Source organism: Typopeltis vanoorti, chromosome 18 (assembly GCF_054136105.1).
Source record: "Typopeltis vanoorti isolate ZY-2024b chromosome 18, IOZ_Tvanoo_1.0, whole genome shotgun sequence".
NCBI classification, from domain to species: Eukaryota; Metazoa; Arthropoda; class Arachnida; order Uropygi; family Thelyphonidae; genus Typopeltis; species Typopeltis vanoorti.
Window position 1 is genome coordinate 105646598 of NC_143566.1, and position 17078 is coordinate 105663675.

Below are 17078 nucleotides of genomic sequence, written 5' to 3' on the forward strand. Positions count from 1 at the left end.
TATCTTCATAGGGAACATTCCACAGGCTGCTCACCATGTTGGTTACTCGCCTCTGAATCCTCTCCACCTCCTCCCCATTCCCAAGAAACCCAGGGAACCAGACTTGAGCACAGTAATCGGATGTGGGCATATCAAGGCTACATCTAGAGTACTGTGCTCAAGACTTAATTACTGATGACCAAACTTGATGCTACATCAAGTTGGTCATCAATGATCAAAACTCTGGAGCAGATCTTGAACATTCTATGCATCAGATCACTACTGATCATAATGCAATATAATAATACATAATACAACATGAATCATGCATATGCAACACTATTAATCTATTTCAAATATTCCATATTACTGATACCATTTGCTTGTTTTTTGCAAGTGTGACATGAAGATAAAGATATTTTAGATGTCTGCAATTATTATTTTGAAACATTGCTAAATGAAACAGAAGTGACAGAACAGCAGTAGAACATATTCATGAGGAAAGATATCTATATATATCATTATTTGTATTAGAAAAAGTAAAAACAACAACAACAAAAATCTTGTTGTTGCAACAGAAATGCAGAAAGGCAGCTGGAGTAGATCACATATGACCAGAAATGCTCAAATATGAAGGTGCAAAAGTTTTGCATTCGCTACACTGCATAATTCAGAGGTCCTGGTCAGAAGGTAAAATTGTGGATGATTGTAACAGAACTCTCATAGTATTTATTTCTCATCTATAAAATGAGAAATAAAACAACTTTTTTATATCTAACTTTTTTTTTTGTAAGAATAAACAGGATTATATTTGTAGAACTGTGAAGTGTACTGAAAGCATCTTTCTCAGTACACTTCTGTATAGAGAAAGTGAGAAAACATTCTAGGTTGTACTCAGTGAACATAAAAACATGACTTTAAAGAAATCCAAACATATGCCTTTCAAATCTAAATGTAAGTAAACTGTCTATTTATTTTACATAAATTTAACATGCATTATTCATAGTTTTAACATTAATAACACACAGTGTTATCTCTCAGTAAATGTACTATCCATATTTTCTTCAAGGAATAAACCTCATACTCTGTCTTAGTACCAGGATATGATATTGGAAGTTTTTCCACTTAGTTATACTATAAATTAGAAATACCAAGAAATTATATTATTGTTTTAATCCTTTATCCAAGTGTAAGCAAACAAAGTTTGCACCTGAAGTAATTTCAGGACTGGGCAACTCATATATTGAGGCTAATGACTTCACATCACTTGCCTTAGTATCCCATAATGCAAAACACACATCCTTACGGACATGTATAATGCTATGCATTATGGGAAGGGTCACTACCCAGACCAGTTTCGACCTTTATTGGCATCTTATAGTATAACCAAGTGGAAAAACTTCCAATATCTATCTCTAATCCAGAGTATTTTAATAATAGGTGTAGCATCTTTTGGCTACTTGTATATGGAAATATGACTTCTGAATTTTTTCAACCTTTATTGAGGTCTCATCAGTGGGAGCCAGACCCAGAAGTGATACCAAGGTTGAAGTAATTCAGAAGTCATATTATCCGTAAGGATATGTGCTTTGCATTATGGGATGCCAAGGCAAGTGATGTGAAGTCATTAGCCTCTGTATACGATTTGCCCAGTTCTGAAATTACTTCAGGTACAAACTTTGCTTGCTTACACTTAGATAAAGGATTAAACCAAGAATATAATTTCTTGGCATCTTTAATTTATACCAGGAGATGAATTATTACTCATATTGGCCAGCTGCCAATTATTAGCAAGAACAACCAACCAAATTAGCCTTGAATAATACAAAAAAATACATGGTCTGCTACACATGACTATAAAGACTCATGTCCAGTAGATCACATCAGGGACACCACCCAGAGAATAAGATTAAACACATGCATCATATACATTAACACAGCAAATTTTAATGCAAAGATTTCCTTCTGAAACCTGAAGATGCTCTTAAAGGCCACTATAACATAAATAAATATGGAAATATGAAACTTCCAAAGATATGGGTAATTTTAAACAGTAATTTAAATCATTTTAATTTAAAACAGTAATTTTAAGGCTTCCCCTTCTAGAAGTTTGAGCTCTAAGTCAGAAATTAAACTCTGAAATCAATTTCTTTTGTGTTGCCTGGGCACATACCATAGCTTTGTATGCTATACCCTAATGAGATCTCTGTGATGACAATGATGAAATAATCAAATCACCTGATTTCATTCCTCAATGCTGTGAATTAATTCCTTAAAGTTTACAGGTTAGAAATAAATAAGTAAATATGAACTTACCACCTCTGGTACATGTAAATAAGAAATACGATATCATCACGGAAGCAGGCTACTCGATGGGCAGTTGGCATAGTGATAATGAAAGCAAAGAGATCGTCAATGAATGTATTGAATGCCTACAAAAATAAAAACAAAACCATTTTAACCAATAATTTAGTTACTGAATATCAAATATTAATAAAATACACAGCAAATTTGACAATCAGTACTTCTCTAAAAAGCACATATCTGGAACTAAAAAATAGATCAGAATGCATAAAAGTTTTTTTTTTTTTTTTATGATCCATGGAATGCATGGACTTACACAATGTATACATAACTAAAAGTGACAATAGTTGACTGTTTGATCCTTAAATGGAAATAAAACAATGGTTGTGATATTCATAGACTGGTATGCAGGACAGATTATGAAAATCATTGTGGTTCAAAAAAAAAAAAGTGACAAAATACTCAGTCAATTAGCAGACCAAACACTGGTTCATAAATAATCATCAGAAGTGATACAAGTATCATCTGTCTTCTTCTTAAGCGTTAAGTTCAAACTTAGTGGCCTGCCAAAACTTAATTATTGTTATAAGAAGGACATGAAATGTTATAAAGTCTTTATAAAGGTTTCTCACATCCTAGATGAACATGAGAAATCCAGATCTTTCTGACCAAAGGACACTATAGTTACTGACTGATCCATTTGGTAGTGATTTAATATATTTTTACATGATTCTATACAGGGAGAATATAATTTTAAATAATTCTGCAGAATTATTTAAAATTATATAATCTAAGGGAATAAAAACATTAATGTAAGGGAGTGGGGTGCTTAAGGGTCAAAGCTGTATAACTGAGAGGAGACCTCCACATAGCCTTTAAAGGAATGCGGAGAACCGACCAGGGCTTCTGACCTAATGTCCAATCCTCACCTTCTCGTGGTGCACCCTGTTGGGTATCTACTTTGATACTGAACGAATGAGGATGGGCTGGCAATTTGGGATTTAGCCAACCAAATTGTATTCTTATTGGTTAAAGCAAAATAAAAAATGATGGTACAACATGACAAAATTTCATGCTGGCTGGGGCGTCACCCGGTTAAACAAGGCCCCCGTTGTTTTTGCCAGGGAACCAGGGCGAACAGCGAAAAGTCAGCTACTGGAACAAATCTGAAAACAAACCCCAACTCAACATCACCAGAGTTAAAGATCGGTACTATCAACGTAAGAAGCCTGAATGGCAAAGAAATGGAGCTAGCTGAGGGATTAGATAAGTACCAGATCGACATAATAGGGGTGACTGAAACAAAAATTTATATCAAGCAATACTTAGTCTTTATTTGAGTTGTAAGTCAGCAGTTAGAATTGAAGGAAGTACAGGAAGATGGTTTAATGTTAAATCTGGTGTGAGACAAGGATGTACATTATCTCCTCTGTTATTCATTATCTATATGGATCACATTATGAAGGAATGTGGTATTAATCCTGATATCAAAATTGGAGATGTTAATGTCAGCTCTTTGCTTTATGCGGATGATGTTATACTTCTAAATAAATCCGCTACAAGTCTGCAAGATTCTCTGACTAAATTTAATAGCTGTTGTAATAGATATGGTATGAAGGTCAGCAATAAAAAGACAAAGACAATGAAAATAGGCAGAATCATTGAAAATGTCAACTGTGTTGTGAATGGAGAACCTGTGGAACAAGTAAAACATTTCAGCTACTTAGGCACGATTTTTACTGAAGATGGTAAATTAAATATAGAAATAGACAACAGAATCAGCAAAGCTGGTATGGTGGGAAGTCAATTGAATAAATTCATATGGAATAAGAAAGAAATTAGTCGGAACACTAAATTAGCTGTATACAAGACAGTGTTCAAACCAGTTTTAACTTATGGATCTGAGAGCTGGGTCAGAAGTAAAACACTTGACCAAAGACTAGAGACCGCAGATATGAGAGTCCTGAGAAAGATTAGAGGCGTGAACAGATGGCATCAATGGCAATATCATATTAAAAATGAGGATATTAGGAAAGAACTTGACATTGTCAGCATCCAGGAATGCGTTAGCAGAGCTAATCTCAGGTGGTATGGTCACTTAAATAGAATGGGAGAGGAAAGATTAGCAAAACAAGTGTTCTCTGCCAGGTTGGCAGGAAAACGACCCAGAGGAAGACCAAGATATAGGTGGATTGATACAGTACAAAGTGCCTTAGACGATAGAAATATAAGATCTGATAATGTTGGAGTCTTGACAAGTAACAGAGTGATTTGGAGGAAAATTGTAGATAGGAAGTTAGTATTGATGTAATTTTTTCATGTAGTACTGTCATATCCTGTACACCCCTTGAGGGTACATGGCAGGAATTTGATGATGATGATGATGATGTAAGGGAGTTTTGAACAAAAAGCAAAGGAAGAAATGAAGTCTAAAAGTGTAAGTATGTTTAATAATGCACATTTTATGCTAACACAAAGTAACCCAGCATCTTAATATAATGTCTTTTTGCAGAAGTCATTTATATGACATGAACAGGATGAATGGGAAAGGGAGAAAGTATGGTTTTGATTTTCCTCCCCACTGTGACATGGGGATGAAATTAGCACATTTGTTCTATGCATAAAATTCTCATTACAATATTGAATAAATCTAAATATTTCCTACTTTTAAAAATAACCAAGGAAGAATATTCATTCAATTTCTTAGAAATTGCTCTATACATGCAAAACCTACCTTCTTTAAAAGACATAAAATCTTGAAATATAGAGAATACAATACATAAACAAATTAATCAGCATTCTGGATTAGAGAACTATAAAATAAACCTACAAAGACTAAAACAAGAAAATCAACCTCCAGCTATAAGGAAATATAGCCCCCGCTTCTCTTACTCTTTTTCTTTCCAATCTCTTCTAGTTGACCCATGAATTTGATCATGTCATTATTATTATTATTTTACTGTATCTCGATTCAATGATACAATTGCTGCACTGCTAACTGCATATAGAACTGTCCTTCATAAAATATCAAATTGCTCTGTGACTGTATAAATTTTATTTACTAATATGAATATCGTTCTGTACAGTTATTCATATCCACAATTTTCTTTTCATTTTCCAGAAAATGTATTAAAGCATTCTGAAAATTCAAATCATGAGCTGGCAAGTGACATTAAAACTTAGTTATCTGGCATAATGTAGAATAACATCAAGAGAAAATAGTTTTTGTAAATGTTTAATGATAATCATTCAACTCCTGGTGTGTACTCTAAGGAGTGTATGTTACTGTTGTTGTTATGTGCCATCCAGTTGTTTTCGACTCTTGGTGATCCTGTGAACAAAGGCTCTCCATCCCACTTGGCCTCTTCTTTTTTTTTTTTTTCAGTAATTGTAAGTTCAAGTTGGTAAGTTCTTTTATGTTGTCCATCCAACTCTTTTGTGGTCTTCCTCTCCTCATTCTCTCAATCTTCTCCAACTTAACTGCCTTTTATAATGATTCATCAGCTCACATAATATGTCCAAAGTACATCAACTTCTGTTTAGCGATCATCACCTCCAAGGAACATTTCATCTTTATATTCTCTTCTTTTTTCTGGCTTTACAACTCTTTATGAGTTTTTAGCATGCAAAACAATTTTTAGCCATTCTTTCCTTTTCTGTGCAATATTCTTCCAATTCTTAACTTTTAAAGCTGTAAGATCTTTTTGTATATCATCAATCCATCTTTTTCTTGGTCTACCTGTCTTCCTTTGTCTTATAAAGAAGGTAGGTTGTGTTATGCTTTGCATTTTCCATACCTGTAACATTTTTCTAACATTCCATGTTCCAAAATTGTATAAAGCAGGGGTTCCCAACCTTTTTGTTTCCTAGAGCACATTCAAAATACCGATAGGGCGACGGGCGGTATCTATTTTTTCAAGCAAATTTTTTGAATTCTTTTGTTAAATTTACATTATAATCATATGTTTTATTACTTAAAAGTTTACATTATATAAAAATTTAAATATATATATGTAAGTTAGTGTGATCTTTGGCATCGCATTTCATTGACCAGTGCTTCATAATTAGGAGAATATGATGATATTCCAGTTCTTAAACTGGAATGAATAACTTCGAATGCGCATCTACTTTACATTGTATGCGTTTAATACTCGTCATGTGTCATTAATGCATGTGTCATATAGCATGCCATGAATTGTTGCGTGATTATTTCAAACTATACGGTACATGGTTGAACAGTGGCGGGCACACACAAATTGGTCGACGGGTGCCATGGTGCCCACGGGCATAGGGTTGGGAACCCCTGGTATAAAGTATATGTAAAAATGGAAAGTAAGGATTAACCTGGATTAGCGATGATGAAGTAAGAACAAAAGTTTGCATGATCATACAGAAATATGCCCCCAAGAATGGAGGGAGACGAAATGACGTCATCGTGCCCGTGGGTAATCCTGGAATTTACATCAGAAGAACAAAGAATTAGCTACAATATAAAAGGGCTATAGGCTCTCATTTGTTTTGTTGTCTCCAGATTTGGTTCCAGGTACATGTTCCCAGGTGGGGGGGGGGGAGAGAAGAGGCTGTTGTATTTTGATGTATTTTCTGTAGCTGTAAGGACGTGCTACAAGTGTGTGGTTACCTGTTAGAAATTGTGGTAAGTGCAGCTGTTCTATCCAGTTTCCCAACAGAGAATCAATTTAAAGCTTTCCCGGAGAACTTCTACAGCAGAGCCGCTAAGATTGTCCAGGCAACAACCAGCATCCAGGAAGAAGAAGACAAAAGGTCAAGAAAAAACTAACTGAGGTTTATCCAAGTTGATTGAACCATGTTTGTGAAAGCCAAATGCAAGTTAACACTACTTTGTTAATGTCTGGAAAACTTGCAGTTGAGAAAATGGTTAGTATTTAGTTAGTTAATTAGTAGCAGCAATTACAGGGAAATGAATGTTAACCTATAAGTGTTTGGACGAAGTTTAGCTAAGTTTTAAGTAAGAAGCAGCTACATGTCCAGTTGGATAACTAAGTGTTGTGACAGGGTTAACTAAGTATTGTGTGTGTAATGTTCAGTTGTATATGTTGACTACTGTGTATGTTATAGGCCTTAGAGAGTTAATGTCTCCTAATCATGTCTGTTTTGTACCATTTTTCTAGGTCAAAGTAAATGTTTTGTTTGTGTAACTATCTTGCCTGATCTATTTGCCAATGCACTGTCTCCAATAAAATTTAGCAAACCTGTGAGCCTGTTTAAGTAAGAATTGCCACGACTAGCTATGAAGGATTGCATATGTTAAGTTTAATCTTATATATATATATATATATATATATTCCATACTCAAATTCTTAAGCTATATTTATAATTTAGAATGGCGTAGTTGTAAATAAAAATAAATTTTTCTAAATTACATAGTTTGAGGGTTGGTAGACTGCTTATTGTGAATACATTGAAAACAAAGGTCATTCATCAGCAGTACGGACATATAGAGAATTATAAAAGGTTAAAAGTGAGGCCTATATTAAGCAGAGTATAGATTTAATTGAATAAAGTAAAAAGAAATAAGTAAAGCTTAAAGCGCATGTGATAAACAAAGGTGCAACCGACATAATTTTACAATGACGCAATTGAAGTTATTTTACAACAGGAATGGATTATTAGCCCATTGCCAAACTCTCAACCTGGAGGATCAGGCCTCCAAAATTTTTGTCCCCTGGAGGCAGGGTGGCCCAGCTACCCCCATGCACTGGGTACCCATTTTAGTCACCTCTTATGACATGCATGGGCTACATTGGGACTATTCATTAACCCCGGTCACCACATGGGAGCTTTATATTCTCTAAAATCTTCTTATTGGACATTCTTGCAGTCTTTGGGATTCTTAATAGTCTCCTGCACATCCATAATTCAAATGGATCAATTCGCTTTCTGTCTTTCTTCTTAATAATCCAGCATTCACATCGATACATCACTACTGGAAATATATTGCTTTGACAATTCTAACTTTCGTGGCCTTACTCCCATGTCTATCTCATAATTTTTGTAAGATTTAAAATCGCTTTTTTTCCCCATGACTATCCTTTTAATTTCATCTTCACATTTACCATCATTTCTAATTCTGGACCCAAGTATATCATAATTTTCAATGATTTCTATTTTATCTCCCTCTGTTATAAATTCATTTAAAACTTTTGTTTTGATGATATTTAAGCCTGGCTTTGTTACTTTCTGTCTTAACCAATATAATCAAACACTCCAGATCTTACTTAGTTTCTGCTATGAGGGTTGTATCATTTGCATATCCTAAATTGTTTATTTTTCTGCCACCAATCTTAATTCCAGTTGGATTTTTGTCTAAATCAGCCATTGTCATAATATATTCACCTTTAAATACTAAAAAGGTAGGGCAACAGTATACAATCCTGTCACATCCCTTTTTTTCCACTCAAACACTGTCTGTTTCTCCAAAGTCTGTTTTTACTGGAGCTTCTGGGTTGTCATAAAGCTCTCTTATTAAGAGAATTAGAAGTTTAAGTATTCCCATTGATCTAATTAAAATCCACAGCCTGTTGTGATCCACACAATCAAAAGCTTCCGTATAATCAATAAAATAGATGAATACTTCCTTCTGATGATAAAACAGATGAATAATTCCCTTCTTCTTTCCATAATCTATCCCATGTTTGCTATTTGATCTCTAGTTCCTCTATCTCTCCTAAAGTCTGCCTGTTTTTTGGCATTTCTCTATTCACATATGGCTCCAACCTTTGTTGGATCCAAATCCTCAACATACTTTGTCCATCTTTTTGTAAGTGCTTCCTTTTCCATCAGACATTTACTGGAATTATAAATCAAAGATACCAAGAAATTATATACTTGGTTCAATCCATTATCAAAGTGTAAGCAAACAAAGTTTGCACCTGAAGTATCTTTCAGGACTGGGGCAACTCGTGGCAAAGGTGATATAACTTCTCATCACTTGCCTTAGTATCCCATGATGCAAAGCACATGCATTAAGGGAAGGGTCACTACCCAGACCGGTTTTGACCTTTATTCAGTTCTCATCAGTGGGAGCCAGACCCAGAGGTGGTGATTCTAAGGTGGAAATAATGGAGAAGTCATATTTTCCTATATGAGTTGCCAAAAGTTCCCTTAATGCATAGCATTATATATGTCTGCAAGGAGATGAGCTTTGCATTATGGGACTAAGGCAAGTGATGAGAAGTTATACCACCTTTGCCACGAGTTGCCCCAGTCCTGAAAGATACTTCAGGTGCAAACTTTGTTTGCTTACGCTTGGATAATGGATTAAACCAAGTATATAATTTCTTGGTATCTTTAATTTATAATATAACCAAGTGAAAAACTTTCAACATTTACCTGAATTACTTTTTACAACTCCTAATCTAGGGATAAACTTCCCTGTAACGTCATTTATTTTTCTAACAGATCCCTTGTTATACCCATAATACCTTTCTTCAATTTCCTTCCACCTTTTGTATAGATGTATATTCTTATCTTTTCTAGTCTGTCTTTGGAAATCTGCACTCAGTTGTCCAACCCTTTCTTTGTTTCTCTGAAGTTTTGTTTTTCTTCTTTCCTCTGCTATTTGAATAGCTTTTTCTGACAACCATTTACAATCTTTCATTCTTGTTACTTTATTAAGAGTCTTCTTTGCTGCTTCTATAACTGACATTTTGTTTCTTCCCAGAGTTCTTTTAATTCTCTTCCTGTCTTCTCCAAACTTTTTAATTTCTTGCCAACTTCTACTTTAAATGCTTCATTTATAGTATTTAAATCAAATCTGCTACCGTCTTTTTGTTTCTTCTTAACCCTTAATTTCAATTTAACTTCAGCTATCAATAATTCATGATCTGTCCCACAGTCTGCACTGGATAGTGTTTTTGCTGGTTGGATAACACTCCTCACCTTCTGCTGGCAACAATATAATCTATCTGATTTCTGTATTCTCTATGAGGTGAAGTCCATGTGTATAACTTCTTTTATGTTGTTGAAAGTGAGTCTGCAATAAAGCAACTGTTCTCAACACAAAACTCTAATAGTCCTAAACCAAATTTTCCAGTGATGCCTTGTTCTTCTTTTTCACCCGCTTTTGCATTCCAATCGCCTAATATCAAGAGAAAGGAGTGTATAGGATACTATAAATGCTACATTCTTGAATACTCAAAATGCCAATTTACTTCATATCTTCCTTTTTAATATGATTCTGATGCCAGCTGCCTGCTTTCCTGATTTTTATCAGAATTCTCATATCTCTAGTCTTTGTTTAACTAGAGAAATGAGAATTTGTTGTTTAACTGTTTATTTAAATTTGTTATTTAAACTGTTCAGTTAAACAAAGAAGAATCTCTTCTTTGTTTAACTGTTTTATTTCTTATCCAGATATCAGACCCATAAGTTAAAACCCTGTCTTGCATGCATTGCTTATTTAATGATCGATTCCCAAATTTAATGTTCCATTTTTCACTAAAAATTGTTCAAAATGTTCATTGTTCTATTGAGAATTTTTCAGAGTTTTTGCTAATTTTCATATCAAATTACTCATAGCAGTTATTTCACTTCAGTTAAAGAGTCCAGAATACCTATAATAAATTTATTTCTTATGCAAAATTCATCTGTGGAGAGTAAATAGCTGAGTTGAATATCTCAATTTTGATATCAGGTTCAATGTTAACTTTTGAATAATGTAATTAATACACAGATGATAAATAACAGTAGGGACAGAATGCACATTTGTCTTTTGCTTGATTTCACATCAACCATTTTTCTGTACTTCATTAATTCTAACTGCTGACTTACAACTTGTGTATAGACTACATATAGTACTCTGTATAATGTCCTATTTACACCATAGAATTGTAGTATTTCCTAAGATTTTCTTTTCATTTCTTTCTTTTCTTCGTCTTCTTTTTTTTTTTTTATTTGACTTTCATCCATGAAAAGTTGTAAATCTGTAGTACATTAGTATAGTGTAGAAGATGAAATAGAATATAAAAGAATAAGAGCCACAGCTAAAAGAGAAGTCAGAAAAAGACAGAGAATCATGGAACAAATTTGTTTCTAATTTAGAACATGATTCATATAAAATATGACCCAATGTATATAAGATTTTGAAATACTTAAATGTAGATACCAAAGAAAACATAAAATTAAACACCGAATTGAAATTAGAAGAATTTCTAAATTACTACACAGAATTGTGGAAAGACAAATATTTTAAAAAAGACAACTGGCAAACAATTAATGAAAATGAAATAACTAAAGAAGAATTAGAAATCAGCCTGAAAGAAACAAGAAACGGAAAATCACCTGGAGAAGATAAGCTAGGTTCAGAACTATATAAATACGCAGGAACAAGATTCAAAGAAAGACTCTTATTATTTTTAAATAAAATTTATTCAACTGGTATCCCCCCAATAGAATGCAAAAAAGCAATTGCGATTCCTATCTTAAAAAAAAGTAATAGAAATGACCCTAAAAACTATAGAGGTATCAGTATACTAAATTCCTGTTACAAAATATACCGCAGAATTTTAAATAGCAAACTAACGAAATATTCCGAAAACTTTATTTTAGAAGTACAGAATGGATTTGGAAAAGGATGATCATGTATAGACCCAGCCTTTTGCCTAAAATTAATAATAGAGAAAAGAAGAGAATACAATTTAGAAACACATATTGCATTTATTGACTTTGAAAAAGCATTTGACAAAGTTAAAAGAAACATATTATTTAACATAATAAAAGAAAGACAAATACCAAATAATATCCTAAAAGCTATCACAAGTATATATGAAAATAATCAAATAGAAAAGGCATTAATTCACGAGCTATCATATACCAGAGAGATAAACCAAGGGATCCAACAGGGATGTCCCCTCTCAGCAACTCTTTTTAATATCCAGCAAGAACTAAAATAGTAATAGATAACAAGATCTTAGAACAGGTGAATTCATTTAACTACCTAGGATGTATGATCACATATGTAAATGAAAAAGATATAAACGTAAAAATTGCAAAATATTTAAAAATAATAGGTGTAATTAACTCTATATTTAAACCAAACCTAGCTCAAAAACAAACCAGACTAAAAGTATACAATACATTAGCCCTATCAGTCTTAATGTATGGAAGCAAAATCTGGACAATAAAACAAAAAGACAAATAACAGCAGAAATGAAGTTTATGAGAAAAACTGCAAAGTATACCCTATTTGATCACAAAAGAAACGAAGAAATAATGAAAGAATTAAACCAAGAATCAGTAAAAAAAAAAATTAAAAAATATAAACATAAATGGATGGAACACGTTCAAAGAATGAAAACAGAAAGATTACCAAAACAAGCCTTAATGTACAAGCCATTACGAAAAAGAAAACAGGGCATACTTTTAAATGATGACTTCTAAGGCCGGAACAGGCCATGCTAGGCCTAAATCCTTGATATGCATGATGATGACATTAGTATAGTTGGTAGGCCAAGGATTTTTCTTATATTTTTACTAATTCATATATATATTCCCCCCTTCTATTTTAACTAATATACAGGATCATTCTAAATTATTGTTGGGGGTTTTCATGGCTTATAATTTTCAACTACTGTAATACTGTAAGAGGACATCATTTTTAACATATACAGGACACAAATTTAGCAAAATTAATGAATTCATGGTAATACTGTAAGATTAAATGATACTGTATCATGTCATTATAATTTTTTATAAATGAATATAAAAATTTATGCACGAGAGGGTGAAGTGACCATACCACCTGAGATTAGCTCTATTAACTTCAAAATGTTAACAATGGCAAGTTCTTTCCTAATATCTTCATTTTTTAATATGATACTGCCATTGATGCCATTGTTGACTTCTAATCTTTCTCCGAACTCACATATCAGAGATCTCCAGTCTTTGATCAAGTGAGTGTTTTATTTCTAACCTAGCTCTCAGATCCATAAGTTAAAAAATTGATTTGAACACTTTCTTGTATATAGCTAATTTAGTGTTTTGACCAATTTCTTCTATTCCATATACATTTATTTAGCTGATTTCATACCATACCAGCTTTACTAATTCTGTTGTCTATTTCCATATTTAATTTACCATCTTCACTAAAAAGTGCGCATAAATAACTGAAAAGTTTTACTTGTTCTATAGGTTCACCATTCAGGATACAATTAATATTTTCGATGTTTCTGCCTATTTTCATCATCTTTGTCTTTTTATTACTGATTTTCATATACTAGACAAACCTATTACAAAAGCTATTCAATTTAGTCAGGGAATCTTGCAGACTTGTACTGGATATTCAAAAGTATAACATCATCTGCATAAAGAAAAGAGCTAAAATTAACATCACCAGTTTTGATATCAGATTTAATACTACTTTCTTTCATAATGTGATCCATATAGATAATGAATAACAGTGGAGATAATGTACACCCTTGTTGCACACCTGATTTTACTTGAACCATCTTACTCTACCTCTTGCTATTCTAACTGCTGACTTACAGCTTAATTAGAGACTATGTATTGCTTGATAAAATGTCCCATTTACACCATATAACTGTAGAGTTTTGAAGAGCTTTCCACTTGGCACCTTGTCATATGCCTTTTCCAGATCAACAAAATTTAAATACAAATCCTTGTTATATTCCCAATATTTCTCAATTATCTGTGTTAAAGTGAAAATCTTTCTTCCTACATGCAGTGTGCACATGTGTAGTGGGTTTACTATTCCCACTTTCCACTGTAATTATTTCACTAGGGAGCCAGCACCTCCTCCATTTGAGGGAGTAAAGCAATTTTCTGCACACCAGCCACTAGATAGCACAAGTGACTGAAACAGTGAGTAACACTTCAAGAGGTGTCCTTATTAACTGGTGAATAATATTGCTACTTACTCTGCTAGGAACTTCCCCTGGGGGAAGTCCAAGTATAGCAGCTTTCAGGGAAGGTGGTAAAGTTGAGACCATAATGAGTCCTTCACTTCCCTGCTCTATAAATTTTCCTAATGTTCCACTCATTACATGAAAGGCAATATAAAAAATTATTGTCACTGCATATTAAAAAATCTAGAAAAACCACAAAATCTCAAAAAATATCTAAATGTATAAAAAAAAATTGCAAACCCAAGAAATCCAACAAAATAACAAAATTCCATGTTAAAAAGAATTCAAAATTGATTTTACCAGCATCTGGGGAGTCAATTCTAGCATTAATGATACACACTACCACTTACAGACAGCCAAACTGATATGTTATTCATTACTGCCTCAACTGGCATTCTCGGTGACTACATCTAACTTAAACTTTACTTATTACATTATGCATGATGCTTTTTACATGAAGGGCAAGACTTCTGCATTTGTTAAGTCTGATATCACATGAAAGTTATCAGACTGGTAATCTCCTTCATGTGACCTGTTTTGGCTCATGATTTCCTTTCCTCACTTTGTTGCAAATTTTTCTGCCTCTGCCATCTCTCTAACTCTGATGACTTTACTGACGTATGTGACTATTTATCTGGGAAAGTCAAGTATAACTAATTACCATCATAACAAAATAATCTTTCTTGGACTTCTCAAACTTCAGAGACTAAGCTGGGAGAGAAGTTCAATAATGAACTGAAATGTTTACTGTCAGTAATGATTTTACACAAATTGTTCACTAACCCAGTATAATTCCATAATCCTCATAATTAATCATCATCCATGTTACTGTTATAACACTGTGTGATATAAATGTTAGATTTGAACTTTACATAAAGTTGAATAGTTCAAAATTCATTACATGCAATGTATTTAATTTCCATTTACATAAAATGCCTTACCTTGTACATAAATGCCCTCCAAGGAAGATGAGCAACTGATTTGAGCTTGTAATTGACAAATAATTGTGGCAACATAAAGATGAAACCAAATGCATAAACACCTATAAAATACGTAAATTTAAATAATTATTAATTATCAGAGCACTTATAATTAAAATTACTAAAAAAATAAGGATGAAAGTGCTCATTATTACCAAGCCAGCAGATGATATTATATATATATATATATAGTTTTTCTGCTTTATAACATTTCCGAAAACGATGCACGCAGAACAGTGCACATTTTTGATAGTGTTTTGGTTTAATAAAAGAAACACGACATATAAGGATGATTACATTTTATTTAATTATTATCTGTGTGATTTTTGTTCACCCATTAAATTAAAAATTACTTTTACCAATGAATAATAAGAACAAGTTTAAAGGTGGTTTAAGTTCCTCTACATTTGGAATTTATAGTCTTTATGATTCCTTGTGTTATGAATTTATTTTTCACTACAAATGAACACAATAATAATATAACTGGGATGAAGATTTCTTTGAATTATAGAAAATATTCTGGTATTAAAATAATGAAATTATCAGATCCATCATAAAATATTGATACCAGAATATTTAATATTTTTATTTGTAAAATTTTTGGCTAAGTTTCATAGCCATTGTCAATAATACAGTTACAGGAAAACTCTCAAAAGAACAATTTAATTGAAAGCAAATGATATTATGTGCACCACAGGATACAGGAGAATAGCTCCATCTACATTAATAGATATTCAAAAAAATTACAATAAATTAATTTAGTTAATTATTTTTACATATAAGCAAAATTTAATTACAATTAAGGAACACAAGAATGGTAAGTATTAGTTATATAAATTCCCAAAATTGAGAAAGATTTAGGCCAGGGGTTAAGGTTTGCTTTAAAAATGCTTTATAGGCACCCAAGTGCCTGTGAGGCATTTTTAAAGTGCACCATGAGAACTGCATGTCACCAGTTATGTGTTACACACTTCTGTCGCACTAGGCTAGTAGTCCGAATTCTTTTCTAGAGTGACAAAGTGACAATCAGTTGTTTATTTGATGTGTTTCTAATAATTTTATACATTTATATTATATTTTTTATAACCTATGATGGATAACATAAATAACAAGAAAAAGATTTATAACTTTAACACAAAGTGGGAAGAACAATTTGGTTTTATCTATTTTAAGGGAAAATGCATATTCTTGTTATACAATGCAAGAGTTGTGGTTCTTCCTAAAAAGTCTAACGTAAAGAGACATTTCAACACTGATCATCATCATCATCATCTTCATCAAATTCCTGATATATACTCTCAAAGGACATACAGGATATGAGAGTACTACATGAAAAATTATATCATTACTAACTTCCTATCTACAATTTTCCTCCAAATCAGTCTGTTACCTATCAAGATTCCAACATTATCAGATCTTATATTTCTATCTTCTAAGGCACTTTTTACTGTGTCAATCCACTTATATTTTGGTCTTCCTCCGATTCTTTTTCCTGCCAACCTGGCAGAGAACACTTGTTTTGCTAATCTTTCTTCTCCCATTTAGTTTAAGTGACCATACCACCTGAGATTAGCTCTGCTAATGCATTCCTGGATGCTGACAATGTCAAGTTCTTTCTTAATCTCCTTGCCTTTAATATGATACTGCCATTGATGCCACCTGTTGATGCCCCTAATCTTTCTCAGGACTCTCATATCTGCAGTCCCTAGTCTTTGATCAAGTGTTTTACTTCTGACCCAGCTGTCAGATCCATGAGTTAAAATTGACTTGAATGCTGTCTTGTATACAGCTAATTTAGTGTTCCAACTAATTTCTCTCTTATTCCATATAAATTTATTCAGTTGACTTCCTACCATACCAGTTTTGTTCATTCTGTTGTCTATTTCCATATTTAATTTACCATCTTCACTAA

General features: G+C 32.9%; 1 protein-coding gene across 2 annotated transcripts in view; it reads right to left on the minus strand.

Annotated features, from left to right (window-relative positions):
* Positions 1-17078, minus strand: part of LOC150097026 (lipid scramblase CLPTM1L) — a 229277-nt gene that overhangs the window by 16377 nt on the left and 195822 nt on the right. For both annotated transcript variants that reach the window (XM_090408241.1, XM_090408242.1), the window contains exons 14-15: positions 15128-15228; positions 2296-2411 (exon numbers count right to left, since the gene is read on the minus strand). In XM_090408241.1, coding sequence (XP_090264367.1) covers positions 2296-2411; positions 15128-15228 — 217 coding nt within the window. The remainder of the gene's footprint in view (positions 1-2295; positions 2412-15127; positions 15229-17078) is intronic.